The 16,990-nt window shown below is 37.3% G+C and overlaps 2 protein-coding genes across 3 annotated transcripts in view; one reads left to right on the forward strand and one right to left on the reverse strand.

The window, feature by feature from the left end:
• Positions 1-16,990, forward strand: part of tdrd9 (tudor domain containing 9) — a 34,066-nt gene that overhangs the window by 703 nt on the left and 16,373 nt on the right. For both annotated transcript variants that reach the window (XM_044143567.1, XM_044143566.1), the window contains exons 2-13: positions 7,909-7,979; positions 8,313-8,383; positions 9,398-9,619; positions 12,096-12,218; positions 12,611-12,691; positions 13,747-13,911; positions 14,003-14,106; positions 14,188-14,304; positions 14,435-14,519; positions 14,757-14,814; positions 14,907-15,011; positions 16,799-16,896. In XM_044143567.1, coding sequence (XP_043999502.1) covers positions 7,909-7,979; positions 8,313-8,383; positions 9,398-9,619; positions 12,096-12,218; positions 12,611-12,691; positions 13,747-13,911; positions 14,003-14,106; positions 14,188-14,304; positions 14,435-14,519; positions 14,757-14,814; positions 14,907-15,011; positions 16,799-16,896 — 1,300 coding nt within the window. The remainder of the gene's footprint in view (positions 1-7,908; positions 7,980-8,312; positions 8,384-9,397; positions 9,620-12,095; positions 12,219-12,610; positions 12,692-13,746; positions 13,912-14,002; positions 14,107-14,187; positions 14,305-14,434; positions 14,520-14,756; positions 14,815-14,906; positions 15,012-16,798; positions 16,897-16,990) is intronic.
• Positions 755-6,593, reverse strand: rd3l (RD3 like). Its single transcript, XM_044143576.1, has 3 exons — positions 6,201-6,593; positions 4,736-5,065; positions 755-2,228 (listed from the first exon to the last, which is right to left on the reverse strand). Exons 2-3 carry the CDS (start codon positions 5,035-5,037, stop codon positions 1,895-1,897), a joined length of 636 nt encoding a protein of 211 aa, XP_043999511.1. The 5' UTR covers positions 5,038-5,065; positions 6,201-6,593; the 3' UTR covers positions 755-1,894.

A 16,990-nucleotide genomic window follows, 5' to 3' on the forward strand; every position in this document is an offset into this window, starting at 1 on the left:
ATATATATAACTTGATTTGCGAAACCATTTAAATCTTTCTAATGAAACCAGAAATATGTAATTAACATCCCAAATTTTGAATCAATTTGTGCCCCTCAGCTCACCTTGAAATATGTAATAAACCGAGCATAATAATTATAATTTTTTAAAAAAGTTCCTGCAAATGATTACTACTTTGTAAAAATGATGAAATGCGCAACAGAGTTCATATTGTTTCATTAAACTATGCTTGTAGGAAAAATCTTTTACTTTTATAAAATATATACATGTTCCTGCTAAAATCTAGTGGTCGCTCATCATATCAGTTGGTTTTTGGTTTATAGATATTTAAAACAGTTTGAGAAGTGAATTTTGATAGTTAAAATTAATATTTATTGTACCTTTCTATAGATTTGTGCGTTTTTCCCTTGACTGGTTCTTGTGACTCCTGAACCAAAATAACTACAAGCAGCCTTCTGCTAGTGGATAATTATTGTTGTCACAACAATAGTCCAGCATAAGTTAACTTCTCTGTGTGGCATGAGTTTTCACAAGGAAGTTCTGAATTTAATTGGGAATAAACCAACGGTCCAAAGCAGAGTTTTGTCTTAAAGAACATAAATAAAAGAAAATAGCATTGTTATCCCTGCTATCAAAGGAAATCAAGCTTTTTGTGACTCGACACAATAACAAATTTTGCTGGATGATAAACTGTCCAAGAAATAATATTGTTTTGGGACCATTTTCAACTAATATAATAGTAAAATAATAAAAGTTGAAGTTTGCCCTTATAAACTTTAATTTTGTACAGAGCTCTCCACACTGCAACTGGAAGACATTTTAAAAAGCCCAAAAAAGAACTGTACAACACAAAACAATAAATAAAAACAATACACAACCAAAACTATAAATAAAATGGATTCTGATATCTAAACAAAATTACCATTCAAAAAAATATCAATCAGAATGAAAGTTATCAAGCTCATTTTAATCTATCATGAGAGTATTTGATTTAATGATTATTGTAACAGACTTGGACATGAAATTTGAATTTAAAATGGTATTACAAAGCATCTACTTTAGACATGACGGCCTAAACTAGATGTTTTTTTAATGATTTATTGCAGGGCTGGACTGCCTGGCTGGAAACCCCCATCACTATGTTAGACTTTGACATCAGTCTATCAATAATTGTTGAGAGTTATTGATCGGTTTTTAGTTGTAAATATGTGAAATACTATCAAACCGATGACCTGTCCTCTTTTATACACAGTTTTCACTCCACACTTTTAAGCAGTATTGAGGTACGGTGGTGAAACCTGAAACTGCTGCTGTGCAAGTTACTCAAGAGGTTGTTGCTAGGTAACCAAAGAGCGAGTGAGTGAGTTAGTTGATTCCACCAATCTGCGAGAGGCTAATGGCTGTCCTCTGCCTACATCTCCCAGAATGCTGTGCAGTTCTGGATCGGAGTTCAGTGAACGTTCTATGTATTGAATATTTTATCAGATGCATTATCTATTGATATTGATCTCTTGTCTATCCTGATAAAAGTTATTGATTTATTGTCCAGTCCTTCTTTATTGGGGTATGTTGGATAACAAAAACGAGACCCTGAAGATTTTAAAAAATGTTTAGAGGAAAATGGTGTGACTTTTTTTTTTGTATGTCTTGCATCATAAAAACTCTACAGAGAGACAAAATCTCTAATGTTGATAATGAAAGCCTTTTCTTCATATTTACAAACCTGTCCTCAGTTACTACAGGATTGCTACAGTCCTCTGGTGCAATACAAACTCAAACAAGGGGTTTTCAGTAGTATGTAAACCAGTTGTTAGGGGAGAAATATCTTTCACAGAATTGACCCTTGGCATATCACAGGACATTTTCACATTTCTCCACACTGGGGTGTATCTTTTCACAGTGTTGTACTTTCTCCTTTGGGTCTCAGAGGTCCGGGGTAGTAGTACGGAAGATCCCAGACCCTGCTGGTTGTGAACAAACTTGGGTGGCGCATGGCCCGATCCACATACCCGGAGACCGTTGGGATCTCTTCCCTTTCATGGCTTCCACCTTGGGGCATTATGGGAGTGACCGAGCCCTGCTTCTTGTACTGGCTGCTCCAGACCTCCGTTGATAGGCCTTCTTCTTCAATATATTGTCTTTGGTTGAGGAAGTCGATCAGGATGTGCTTGAAGACGGCCGCCAGCTCCCAGGGTTGTACGTTGTTGGTGGCGATCACTTCGCGAAACCTGTTCAAATTTAGTAACAATGACATTTTATTTTACCATTTATTTCAATCAGTACGTAGTTAATGCCTCTAGTTTTTATGGTTTTTACCTTCTTTTTTTATAAATCAGTTTTGATATTGAAGATAATATTTTTGGAAAATCTGAATTTCTTTTGTACCAATGCATTCCTTGGGTTTCCATATTTTGAAGTGATGTCTGCACAAGCAGGGTCGCCATCTTGTTTGAGAAGTATGTTTTACAGCTTCTGTTCTACAATGCAGTATTAGGACCAGATTACAAGTTAATATTTGTTTTATATTGTGAGAATAAAGTTATAATATTACAAAAATAAAGTCTTATCAGAATAAAATCAAAATAATATGAAAATAAACTAATTATGACTTTATTCTGGTAATATTATATTAGAAGAATGAAGTAGTAGTCTTAAGAGAACTCCACTTAAAATAACAAAAAAATAGGAATATAGAGCATCTTTTGAAGTTGTACTTTGGTGTAGGTTTTACAAATATGGAAACACTTAATCTTTTAACATATCAGCATGTAATTATTATAAGTAGCAGGATTTTGAAACAATTGAGCAAATGATCGTCTATTTTGAAGCAAGAACCACACGGACTGACTAATGTCAGATCGAGATAATTCTGTTCAAGCTTTTTTTTTCTCATCAAAATAACTTTTTGTAATTTTATGACATTTTTCTGGTAAAACCTTCTTTATTATGGCTATATTGTTGTATTTAAACAAAAAAATTTTTTTGCAGCCTGGTCCTAAAGATACAACTCACAGAAGGAATGATAAAAATCAAAACCACTTTTTGAAAATATTTTCTGTCATTTGTAATTTTCTTTTCTAGTAAAGAAAGCAAGAAAAATAATTATAGCATTACAGCAAAATTGGATCTAATTTTTAAGTTATAATTCCCAGAAATGCCATTCTTCACTGTCTGAAGAATGGCATTTTTAAGATGGGACAGATTCATAAAAAGGCCACAGAAACATCTGAGTAGTGCTATGTCTTTTTCTGTTTTTTTTTTTTTATGTTTTGGTTATATAAGTGCACATTAATGACCTGGCTGTGAGTTGTTTTTTGTGATAAGTGGGTCACAGCGCTGCTCAGCCATGTGCTCTTCATCCTTTTTTTCCCTTTCTAGCTAAAAACTGAGGGAAACCCTTGTAGTCACGCCACACGAAGCCTTTCAGACCTTTCATGTTCACACCTTAAATGTTAATTAATCCTCCAGTGCAGCAGATAATTAAGTATTGCAGTAAGATCTTTTACATGTGGACACAAGAACATAACTTGCTTGCTTTTATGAAAAATACGTTACTGAAAAATTCAAGATGGTCAAGGAAAATTTATTTTTCTATCAAATTTGCAACTATTTATTACAGATAAATACTTTTTGAGAAAAATCATATATAGTTAGTTATAGAAATAATATAACCTGATATGTATATTTTTTATCAAGATGGTTGCCATGGAAAACATTTTTTTGCACTGTTGGCATTTGAAGTATTGCATTTGGTGTCAAATCATAGTCTACATATTTGGAACCGGAAAAATCATATGCGTTTTCTTGATCTTGTGTTTTCTTTTTCTGGTGGATATTTTTTCAAAGTGGCCGCCGTTGTTGTTATGATGGGCACAGCTAACCAAAACGTTAGGTACACAAACCACTAATTCACCAAACAAGAGTCTTGGCTATGCTAACACAAACCATTAAGCAAACAAAAAAATTGTTGAACCAAATGCTAAATCGCTAAACAAGCAAAAGAATTAGCAGAAGTCTACGCCAACACAAAAAATTAGCTCCGGCCTATGCTAAACTCCTAAATATACATAAAAAATTTGCTTAAGTTTATGCTGCACTACTGAAGACACAAAACAATCAGCAGAAACTTGTACTAAAGAGCTAAACATACAAATAAAGCACTAGCATAAGTTTACACTAAACCACTAAGTACAAAAAAAAAATTCTGGATGTTTATGCAAAACAATTAGCAGAAATTTTGCCGAACCACTACACTCAAAAAAATTAGCAAAACCTTGTGCTAAATCATTAAAAAATAACAAAAATTTACACTGAATGCTAAACACAGCAAAAATTAGCAGAAGCTAACACTAACCATTAAGACAACTGACTTTTGGTCTGTCTCACATCTTTATCTCCTTCCAGCTGACAACCAGTGTGAGACGTACAAACAACAAAGTCTCACAGTTTTGGCATCCAATTTTGCTACGTTATTACTTTACAGTCGTATGAATTGGATGAATAAAGTGGAAAAACATACGATGTGACATAAAGTTAGTCCATAACATGAAAATAGGTAATTTATGCCGATACTTGGTTTAAAAGGCTCAAAAACGGTGGCCATCTTGAAAAATTGCGACCTTTCTGAAATTCAAGTGGCTAAGGGGAAATATGCGATCCGAGGGCTGACCTTGGCTCTAAATTGTGCTGATATAGTTGAAGCTGGATATTGTTGACATAAGAACAAGAAAACAACCTTGAGACGACTGTGGCCGTGTCGACGGGTGGAACCTGTGAGCAGAGGAACTCCAGCTGGTGCATCTCCGACGATGAGACGAGGGTTCGTAGTCTGGGGTGTTTCTGGAACCAGCGGAGGCCCAGGGCGCTGTGGGCCAGCCTGTTCTCCCGCTCCAGTTGTCTCGCCAGACATTCTCGTTCCTCCACGTGCCACAGCAGCTCTGTGAGCAACACATGGCCGGACACCGGCTCCGCTCTGCTTGGCGATCGGGTCTGTGCTCTCGTTTGATTCGACCACTTCATCCAGCCGAACAGAGGCATTGCCCTTTATGCTAATAGGCCCTGAAAACTGAGGAAATGAGAATTAATCTGTCTTCAATATAAAGTAATAACTTTCAACAGTGAAATTTTGTTGCATGTAAAATGCTTTTCCGTTAAAAAAAAATATTCTAAAATTGGGTCTTGGTTTTATATTTATTTTATCTTATTGAAGCTCTTATTATTTTCATTAATTTATTTAATTTTTCTTTGGGATCAAGTAATTTTGAGTTGATTTGATTTTTTTAAAATGCAAGGCTGCAGCAAAATTATTTTAGTAATCGATTATTCTATCGATTATGTTTGACTATTAATCGTATTTTAAAATTTTTGTGCATTCATTTACCACTTAAATTTATTTTATGCAATATCAGAACTGTATTAGAAATGTACTAAACAATTAATTCCTGTTTTCAATAAAACATATCTTATTGCCTAAAATGTGATTAATTTAGTGTATGATCAATTATTTGTAGCAAAGTTTTCATCTGCAGCTATAAAAGAACTTCTCACATCAACTTGCGAAAAGCCCATTCTAATGACTTAACATTAATACAATGTGGGGCTAATCAGTTGATACATTTTTGGATTAACTGATAAGGCAGAAAAAGTGGCTTAATAAGGTTTTTTTTTTGCAAAATTTAAACCAGGCGAAATTAAAACTAAATCACTTGAGGAGAAACTGATTTACAGACAAAGAAGGGTTTTTATTAATCTTAAATAAAAATGTATATTTTTTGTACAGTTTTGACCTAATTACTGCTCTAAATATGTTATTTCAGCAGTTGGCCTTTTTTTTGTGTGTTAACAATTACCAAATTAGTGGGCAATTAATACGGTTACCCATTCTAGCTGTACTTTCGCTATATTTCAGTATTCTGAGTGAATCTTTGATAAATCCTTTGTAATATTGACACAGATGAGCAATGTGACCTCTGGTCTGATCGGTTCGATGACGGTTTTCACTTCAAGTCAAACGGCGCTCTGATTTGTCCCAGATTTGTCTGTGTGACTCTTTCTGTTACCGCCTGCGGGGTCCAAGGTCAGCCTCATCAAAACTGCATCGTGGTGTTTTGAATAATACACAGCAGAGCCCTTAGGGCGTCAGAAGGGGTTTGCACATGCACATAAGACTGAAATTTCAAAGAAAATAAATCTGTACTCACTGCTGAAACAAAACTGCACTCCTGACTCTGCTGTAAGCTTTTGAGAGACTTTGCAAAGATGAGCTGTTCACATGGTCCACCCTCCAGCGTTGCGCTTCTGTAAACCTACTGTAGCAAAGTTACCTCTTCCTCCTGCTTCTTTTGGTGGTAAATGCTTAGTTTCAGCTGCAGTCCTGGATTGTTTCCTCTATTTTTATTTTTTCCGTTCTGCGGTGATTGTCTTGTCCTCCCACTGCTCCCGTCACACAGACTTTGTCGGTGAGAGTTAGTCGCACGCTGCTAACTGACTAAGAGCTGTCACCTCTCCTATCCTTTCACCTCACTCTCCTCTGTGCAGTGTGCAGCTTTGTTGTAAGGTCAGCTGCTTTGTGGCTTCCACGATTTGTGTGCAGTGGAGAGAAAGAGGATGAGAGTGCATGTGTGCTCACAAGCCGTGGGTGTATTTTGTTCAAGCCCTCTTATTGCTGTCTGTTTTTGTATTAAAATGCTCGGCTTGCTCACACTGCAAGGCGCATTGTTCCTCAGGCCACAGAGCAAACGGCTGAGCGAGCCAGAGGGAAATTCAAAAGGATAGCAAGAGGAGGAGAGAGTTTGAGTAAAGTAGCTAGTGTGGTAAATTAGTCATGTTGCAATTAATCGCATGGTTAATTAAAACGAGCTCAATAATTTTCATTTGCATTATTTATTATTTTCTACCAAAAACTGGATATTAAAAGTCTCCAGTCTGGGCCTTTGGTCCCACCTTTCCCTTTAATTGAAGAACAATTTAGTTTACAGAAACGTCATAATTCATTGTTTTATTTAGTTTTAATATTTGAAATATCCCAGTGTTAAATGTTCATTAGAAATGAAAGTTTATTGATATTTGAGAAGGTTATGTTGTTACCATTGTATTACTTTTAAGTGGTCTCAAAATAACAATATTATAATTTATTGCAAAAACTTCTGCAATGATTTATTGTCCATAAAAAATTTTTTGTGACAGGCCTGTGGGAAATATGGCTTAAAAAATTAATTTGATTTTTTGTACCATATTCAATAATAATAATAATAGCAATAAAATCAAGAATATTATGGACAAGTATGGCCATTTTCTTCATGAGACTCTTGGGAAAACTTTCCTGACTTGGAAGAATCTGAATTGACGAGTAACAACATTAATTTCCCTTTGGGATTAATAAGTTATTTTTGAATTGTAATCTCTTTTTCTTGTTTACTTTAAAAAAATACAAATGACAAAATATTTTCAAAAAGTGGCTTTTATTTATTTTAACCCCTCCTGAGAGTTGCTTTAAGGCCAGACTACAATACTTTATAAAATTTGTTTAATTACGAGAACATAGTCATAATATTAGCAGAATATTGATGCCATTTTACCAGAACAAAGTCTTAAAATTACAAACAAAAGTAATTATGACAGTCTTTAAAAAAAAACAAAAAACACAGAGCTGTTTTTGGGCAATAACTTATTGTTTTTTGGTGTCTGAAAATGGAAACATTTCAAAAACCTCCAGATTAAGTCACAATAGAAGGGCACTGAGCCGTTACCTAGCAACCCCAGCCAAGCCTGGCCCGTTACCTAGCAACCCAAACGGAACTCCACTGCATTACTAGGACATAAAGGTGGAAGTTGAGAATAGGAATAATATTCTAAACTTATATTCTGTAAAATATAGGAATGTGTGACTGGTTATGTTGCTTTTCTCAGTCCGGTTAAACCCGATGATTCCAGCCAGAAAGCTGATTTTGGAAGGATCCAAAACACAGAACCTTCAAGGAGTGAGTAATAGATCGCATCAGTGTTTCCCAGCCCTGGTCCTCCAGGCACACTGCCCTGCATGTTTTAGGTATTTCCTTGCTTCAGTCCAGCTGATTTCAATTGATGAACTCGATGACTGATTAACAGGCGTTTGTTGAACTGCCATCAGTTGAATGAGGCACATTAACGCAGAAAAACCTCTAAAACATGTAGGACAGTGCGCCTTCAGGACCAGGGTTGGGAAACACTGGATTACATGATGGCCTTTGAAATAGTAGATTCCACCCACATGCAGTACTAGATTGTTGTAAATTTACTTCTTCCTTCACTGTTTTGAAATGCTGAATGTTTAGGTCCTCCTCCTGTTTCTCCCTGCTCCAGTTTTGAATGCCCAAGCTTACCCATAACCAAAGACAAGGAGCAGGTAAGGCACTAATGCATTTTCCTCCCGTGGTTTATTTTTTTGGGTCATTGCAGAGTTTTACTTAAATTGACATTATGTCCTCAGGAAAGAAGTGCACTAAGTCTTGATGTTTGCTTCAAAGAAGTGCAGTTGGTTTTATATGTGCCTGTACAGCAGGAGCCCACATTGAGTGTTATTAGTACGGTGAATATCAATGGAGTTACGCAAGCGTCGACTCTTTTCAGCTTCTAATGTCGGTAAAATATAATTTCATATTGTCATAAATCAGCTTAGAACATCCACTAAGGATGCATAGATATGAGGATTTTAGCCGATGTTGGATAATATTGCTGTTATGCTTGATTACCGATATTTATCAGTTTTATGTTTTATAGGGGTGAAATAATTTATTGGATTAATTGCTATAATTCGATCATTTTTAAAATTTATTTTTTTTTTTTGAAGGTTTTATTGGCTCTAGTGGCCTTTATTTGATAGTTAATTGACAGGAAAGTGGGTAGTGAGAGAAGGGGGAAGACATGCGGCAAAGGTCGCCAGGCCGGGAATCGAATCTGCGACGGCCGCGCTGAGGACTAATGTCTCCTTATGTGGGTTGTGCGCCACCACAGCACATCCATGATTCGATCATTTTAATTACTGTCAACTGGTTTAGTAATTGATTAATCGCTAACTACAATATTTAGACACAAAATAGGTCGAATGATGAAAGAAAAAAATATTCAGAGCAGTAATTAAGTCAAAGTTGTACATATATATGTATATATTGCATTTCAGATGAAAAAACACCTTTGTTTGTAAATGTGTTTTATCCAAAATGCTGTAAGTGTAATAGTTTTCGGTTCACCTCGTTCAAATTCTGTACAAAATATATCGGCCCAGTTTCACTTTCTGGACAAACACAATATGTTTAAAGACGATCACAGATGCACTATAACGTCTGTTTCATTGTTATTTGCAGTGACATGATGCTTTATTGCAGCAGGTTTCACTTTAACTATCCTCATTTGCTTCTAGCTGATTTCCTTCATAGAAAGCAACTCGGTTGTGATCGTTCGAGGAGCCACAGGCAGTGGCAAGACCACTCAGCTGCCGCAGTTCATTTTGGACCACTACAATGAGAAAACCACCTCCTGCAACATCGTGGTCACGCAGCCACGCAAGATTGGAGCCACCAGTATTGCTCGCTGGGTTGCTGCTCAGAGGAAGTGCATCCTGGGCAGTCTGGTGGGATATCAGGTTGGTACACCTGTGAACCAGCAAGCGATTATCGGCGTTATCGTCTCTTCCAGCCTTTTTCTCTTTCTGTTGATGACGCTAAATGAAAAAAGGCTCAACTCCGGTGCTCTCCACTGACCCTCCCTTCCTCATTTCCTTAGTGTAATGTCCAGCGCACACGACACCATCTTAGTGCTGTCGGTCGATTGTCGGCCCATTTTCAAAATCTGAGACCACACATTAGCCGACAGAAATCCTAGGTATAACGGTTCCATCGGGTTCGATGTGCCGTGTGATGTCCAACAGTGGGCACAACATAATGGCTACAAGTCCAGCTAACTAATTTTAAAACCAGGCATTGATCAATGCTTTACTACAATTTACCTGCAGTGCATGTGGCTCTAGTGTCAGCGTAACGTCCTGACTGAATGAAAATCATTAGAACCGATTTATGTTACGTGAACGAAGAACAGCTGAAAAGTTACCGGGTTCATCAACGTAGCGATTTCGCTCCAACTCCTCCCCTCGTCATTTCTATATTCTTTGTACAAAATGTTTTATAAACATTAATGTTGTTTCCACATATCATCTCCAATGTCCGCTGGACTTCCTGTTGCGCCGTGTCAGCTGTTTGGGATTCCCCTCCGTAATTTCCCCTCAGAAAGCAGGAGGAGAATCCGGCTTTCTGATTGGCTACCTGTCACTTTCAACAGGCTGCATTAACGATCCCAGTGGGGAAAACCCCTGATTTAGATTGATCTACTTAACACACCACACACCTACCTGCACCAAGTGACAATCTTAGAACGCCAAAAGGATTGTGGTAAGGGGGCGTAGTCAACAGCAGATAATTTGGATTTAAAGTGTCAAGACTCCTTTAAGCAGCTAATTTTCAAAATGAGCAGACTAAAATCCCATTATCTAAGAATGATCTTGTGCAAAAATGTTTTGCATTGCTAATAGACCTATCCTAACCTGTTCAAGAAAACATAATAGGCCACCTTTAAGTTTGCTAAAGATATTAAGCTACTGGTAACTAGCTGCTAATATACCTTTGTTAGTTAGTTAGCTTGTTTTTTTTTTAGGGCTCTCATGGGTAAGAGCAGATTTATTATCAGCTGAACAATGTTCTTCGTCATTGGCTCACTTCTCTTGCCAATCCATGCGACTTATTTACAATACATTTGGTCCTCCATTTCTGCTGTGCTGCAAGTCTTAAATGTCATTCATAATTGTTGTAAAAAGTCTTGAATTTTAGGTGGTTAAACCTGCAGAAACCCTGCTTAAAGATAGAATGTGTAACAGTGATTGCCAATATTATGATGACCATAATATTAGATCTGTAGTCCTTTTAACAAAAGCCTTCACTGCATCTGTTTTATCACTAATAAGTTGTAGTTTTTACGTGTTTACACTTTTTTGAGTGCTTTGTTGCTAGAATGTCTGGCTGTGGTGTACACGGCTCTGAAATGCTGTGTCTTAAAATAACGATTCTCCTCCGCTTGGTTCAGACCTCTGGAGTTACGAATGATGTCACTGTCAGTGGGAGAAAGACAGTCAGCACTCAAATGAGATGTTTTCTTTTTTTTTATGACTTCCTCCGGTAACATTTGTTGTTTGTCCAGATTTTTACATAATTTTGTTTTCACTCTTTGACATTAAATCAGACAAAACCTCCTGTGTCAGGTTAGTTTGGATTGCCAGTGGTACTTATATTAGTTAATGCCAGAGTATTTGTTCTTCAAGCCGGTCGTTTACATACATCAGGAAAGAGAATGTAGACTTTCAGAAGTCTGATTTATTCTTGAGCTGAATTTCCAGAAGCCTGGAGGCGAATTTTTCATCTTTTCAAACAGTTAAAAGGAAATATAACCAACATGGGAATTTACAACCACAATGGTTTTCACAAATGTGACGAGTTGTATGTCGTCAAAGCAATAAATTTGATAATTACATAAAAAATTAAAACAACTTGATAATTTCCATTATTGTTTGTTTTTTCTTGACTCTGTTTCTACCAAAGGCTTCAGTCTAGTGCATCAATTTTGTTTAGAGACTTCAGTTTCCATTTCATTTGCAGTTTTGTTTATTTATTTTGCATATTTAAATGTCTTCCATTTCCAGTGTTGAATATTTGTTGGAAATGAAAGTGTTTTGATTTTTTAGAGCAGGGTTGCTCAAGTCCAGTCCTCGAGAGCCTCCATCCTGCAACTTTCAGAAGCATCCTTACTCCAACAGACCGGGATCAGCTCTAAACGAGCCTGGTAACGAGCCTGGTAACGAGCCTGGTAACGAGCCGTTCATTTGGTTCAGGGAGTTGCAGGATGGTGGCTCTTGAGGACTGGACTTGGAGTGTGTACCATTACTTTTCTTGAAAATGGTCTCTAAACAATATTATCATTTATCGCAATAATTTCTGGGACAATTTATCATTCCACAAAAACAACTGTCTGACCTGTTATTCTGTTATTGTGTTTGTATTTATTTTTTACTTTAGGTTGCACTGGAGAAAATGGCCACAGAGCACACTCGACTAATTTACATGACCACAGGGGTTCTGCTGCAAAAGCTCGTGTTGGCCAAATCTCTCACAGAGTACTCTCACATTTTTGTAGATGAGGTATGTGGACAGAAGATTTGCTTTTATGCATGTTGACCTGCATCATCCTGTCCTCCAGAAATTATATCTCGAGTATTTTCTTGTCTTATCATGTTTTTTGTTTTGAGAAATATTATTCATCTTATATCAGTTTAATTGCATATTATCATACTGCCCTTTGTTTTCACTGGACACCTGCTGCCTGAGTAAATGTTGAGTGAAATCTGAGGGCATTTTTCCAGAATTTTTTTTTTTTGTGGGGAAAACGGACCACGCAAAACTCTGGAGTGCTCAGTTCTAGTGTGTTGACAGAAAACTTCCCCCATTCTCATAATATTTTTAAAAAATGTGATGTATAGGAATGTACAGAATATGTGCTGAAGTCTTTTTATGTCTCTGACTTTGACTTCAAGGTTCATGAGCGCAGCGAAGATATGGACTTTCTGTTGTTGGTGTTGAGAAAACTGCTTCACTCCAACTCTCGTCATGTCAAGGTAACTAGTGCCATCAATATAAATTCTGGATAGGACGTCACTTGTTAGCTGCTATAGCTAATGACACGCGGCTGCATTACTACACATTAGGTGATACAAACAAAACCACACTGTTCTGAAGCGGGATGAGCAAGAATCTGCCACAAAAATGGTTGTACAGCCCGTATTTCTTATCTGATTTTTATAAAAATGTGATTTGAAAAAAGTGATGATTTAAAACGTTAAATGCATTCTCAGATATTTTGATGAGATTTTGGTTTCTGTTCTATCAAAAATGCAAGAGAGGTCGGATGATACAAGTCATGTAACATTTATATTTTATGTCAATTGTTGCTGTAATTGCTGCCGTAGTTTGGTAAAATTTAACAAACCATTTATGAAACATTTTATCCTATTTGATGATTATGAATATCGCCACGTTCATCGAACAAATTAGGAAATTAGTGCCGTTTTTATCGTTGATCAGAAGGTACAGCGGCTGCAGTGCATCACAACAAAGAGAGAGTAATGCAGAAACACAAAGTGAAGAACAGCTCAAAATCACTTCTTTAATTTTTTCTCATGCTCTCTGTGTCAGCTTTACTCAACGTGCAGATCCGTTGCCATGGCAACCGACTGACATCTCCATTAGCCTTCAGAAGAGAGATTACATTCAAGTGTTTAAGGAATCAACACCAAATTTTTATACAATAATATTTATCAATAAGTGGTTGCATGAACAAAACGGTGGTTGATTAGCCATTTTTAAACATTTGCTCTACTGTTGATTGAGCTAGGTGCTAATAAACCTTTGCTAGCTAGCTCGTTGTTTTGCGCCTATGTGCAAATTTATCGCCAGTTGGCTGGACAAAGTTCATACATTTCTGTGGATATATTGGTCTTGAATCTCATTCAAAACAACCGCAAAAAGTCTTAAATTTGAGTTTGTTTATTTATGCATAGCAGTAGAGCATGTGTGCCACATGATGTCCAATCCAATGATGTATATCAATGACTAGTGCATCCAAGAAACATCTGCTTCAACTTGTGTTTGAAAAACTATGTATTTTGGGCAGATAATCCTCATGTCAGCCACCATCAACTGCAGAGAGTTCGCAGAGTACTTTGCCACGCCCATTTGGGGGAAGATGAGCCCTGCTTATGTGTATGAAGTGGAGGGCGCACCCTTCACCATCGAAGAGTTTTACCTCGATGACCTTCAGAAACTGTATCCTTACCGGGTGAATAGATCTAAACATACGTTTTCGACACTTCTGTTCTCGTGGATTTAATCCAAGCTGTTAATATGTAAAGTTTGTGGGTTCAAATCAGATCGAGCCGCCGCATGCAGATGACCTGTTGATCTCGCCGAAGATGTACGACCTTGCCATCAGTTTAATCCAGAGCTTTAATGAGATGGAGGGCAAAGATTTCAGGTGAGGCGTGATTTTATTAAGGCTTTAGTCGACCTTTAATTGTTAATCGGAAAGTATAATTATCATAAATGTGCCGAGTAGCAAAGTTGAGGAGGGCGGGACGCCTTTGTCAGAAAGAGGAAGCGTTCTGGTTTTCCTTCCTGGCATACATGAGATACGCTGCATGCAAGAGAGCTTGGCCAAGCTTGCCAACCAAAGGTGAGTGAATATTACTTATTTTTATCACTTTTACCTTGTTTTGGATAGATAAAAACAAAAAGATGAGCAGATTCTGTCTGGAGAAAGGAAATGGGCACTTCAATGTTTCAAATGTGTTTCTGCGGCTCAGGTTGCAGGTTTATCCTCTTCATTCATCCGTGACTCTGGAGGAGCAGAATGGTGTGTTCCTGTCCCCGGTCCCTTGGTACAGGAAGGTAAAAGCTGCTGATTTCACTCCATTTGCCATCTGGGAAATTTCTGTATGGGGTATTTGGCTTTTTACATGCATTTTGCTGTAAATGCATATTAAAAGCATGTAAAATGGACAAATTATTTTGTCAATTTTTATTTAAAGCAGAGAATTGATTTCTTATTCTCAGCTCTGTCTTTATTGATAGAAGAGAGGAAGTTCATAGTTGTCCCTGTATTTAATAATCTTTTTACCTTCTCAGGTGATTCTCTCTACCAACATCGCTGAGAGTTCGGTGACTGTGCCAGATGTTAAATACGGTGCTTCTTATTCATTATTTATCATTAATCATAGATTTCTTTAGCCTATATTGGACTAAATATAACAGATTTCCCCATCCGCCTTCTTACAGTTATTGACTTCTGCCTGGCCCGTCATTTGGTGTGTGACAAAGATACTAATTATCAGTCTCTGCGTCTGACCTGGGCGTCCAAAACCAACTGCAACCAGCGCAAAGGTGAAGCAACTTCAGCTGAGAGCCGGGGCCACTCAAAAGAGACGATTTGCAATTTTGGATCAATAAGAGAGAAAATTTTATGAAAAACCCCCCCAAAAAAACTCTGTATAGTCATGGATTCACAAACTGAAACTTTTCTTTAGTTTGGGATTGGTGTGTTTAAGGGGACCTATAATGTAAAATTCATATTTTGCAAATTTTTTTACACTTCCATTTTGGTCTCTACTGGTAATAAAACATCCCTGGCTGGTTTCTGGCAATACGTTAATCCTTTTTGGTGTCTGAAAAATTTTGTCTTTCCAAAACTTCCCAATTATTGAAAGAACACTGCACTGTTACTTAGCAACCCTAGCTGAGCTGAGCCCGTTACCTAGCAACCCCAGTGGATCTCCCTGCATGTTTGGTCAGCATGTTTTACTGCTGTATGCACAGCACAATGGCTGCTGGAAAAGAAACTACTTGCTGCATTCTTGTTCATTGTACAGGTGGCTCTACTTCTGCTTTTCAAAGTTGTATAATTGCATTTAGGTTAGCAGCCATTTTCACATGTACCGTAATTTCCGGACTATAGAGCGCACCTGATTATAAGCCGCACCCCCTACATTTTTAACGGGAACACATTTTGTACATACATAAGCCGCACCGGTGTATAAGCCGCATGTGCCTACATTGAAACATGAGATATTTACAAAGAAAGACGGTACACAGAAGGTGTTTTTAAAGTTTTAATAATATGCCGTAGCTTTTCTTTCTGAACAGCAACAATATAGCAAAACAACACTAACAGGGCTGGTTTAAATAACATACGGAGAGCCGTCATCCTCTTCCTCCTGTGCACTGAAACCATGGAAGTCTTCTTCCTCAGTGTCTGTTTCCTTCTTTATCGGCCAGCTCCATTGCTTTTAACTTGAAAGCTGCATCAAACGCATTTCTTCTTGCATTCTCCATGATGAGGGTCTGTTCAAGCTCATTTTATTCATGCACAAAGCACGATGTTACATTAGTCTTCCTCTACAGATATATTCCAGCTGTCTCACGCTTACCTTTTCTGCTCCAGCGCCCCTACTGGCCATTAGAAAAAAAATCATAAATAAGCCGCATCGTTGTATAAGCCGCAGGGTCGAAAGCGAGAGACAAAAGTCGCAGCTTATAGTCCGGAAATTACGGTAATTGTTGAGTTTGTGGGGCTTGACCAGCAGCGGCTTATTTGGATATAAAGTCACAAGAGGCCCTAAAACATCTCAGTCTGAACAGAGCAGAATAAAATCTGATGATCTAAAACGGATTGAAGGAAAAAATGTAATGTAATGAAACAATGTTTTATATAGGCCATAGTCCTATCCTACCCTCTTCAAGGAAGCAAAATAGTCACCTATAAGGTAGTTTTAAAGCCAAAAGTTATGTTTAAATCACACTATCAGATTAATGGTTTCACAAAATAAAACTTTTACCCATTTAAAAAAAATATAAAACATAAAAGTCTGTGTACTATTTGTCCCGTTCAGATTTGGTCTAAACGTTTAAAGTTTTGAAGTTGTTCTCTACCCTCTTCAAGGAACAATTAAATGCTGATTTCAGGCCAGAAACATCTGACATCTTCCTTTTTTGTGTTTTCAGTTGACCATGGAAAGAGACTTAGTTCAGTTTGACAAGTACATTATTTTTGATTTTGAAGCGTAAATAGAAAGCCATGAATGTGACGCCTTTCTTTAGTGTAATTAGTGATTTTATGGGAATATTTTTGTATATTGTGATTGCAAAATGTTTGTTAAAAATGTTCCTGACAGGGAGGGCAGGCCGAGTGTCAAAGGGCTTCTGCTACCGTCTCGTGACCAAAGCTTTCTGGACAAACGAAATCCCTGAATATATGATTCCTGAGATGCAGGTGAGGGGAGAGCCTTTTCTTTGTTTTGTTTTTTGTTTTTCTGCCATAGATGCTTTCTGAACCTACTTTTAACCGCCATGTTGCCCCTCCCCTT

The sequence above is a fragment of the Gambusia affinis genome, linkage group LG16, assembly GCF_019740435.1.
Source record: "Gambusia affinis linkage group LG16, SWU_Gaff_1.0, whole genome shotgun sequence".
NCBI lineage: Eukaryota > Metazoa > Chordata > Actinopteri > Cyprinodontiformes > Poeciliidae > Gambusia > Gambusia affinis.

Bases quoted from the DNA above. Each gene is read 5' to 3' on its own strand.
- rd3l (XM_044143576.1), bottom strand. From the start codon at position 5,037: ATGCCTCTGTTCGGCTGGATGAAGTGGTCGAATCAAACGAGAGCACAG. The intron at 2,229-4,735 runs GTTGTTTTCTTG...AAATTTGAACAG, and splicing joins ACGGCCACAGTCGTCTCAAG to GTTTCGCGAAGTGATCGCCA.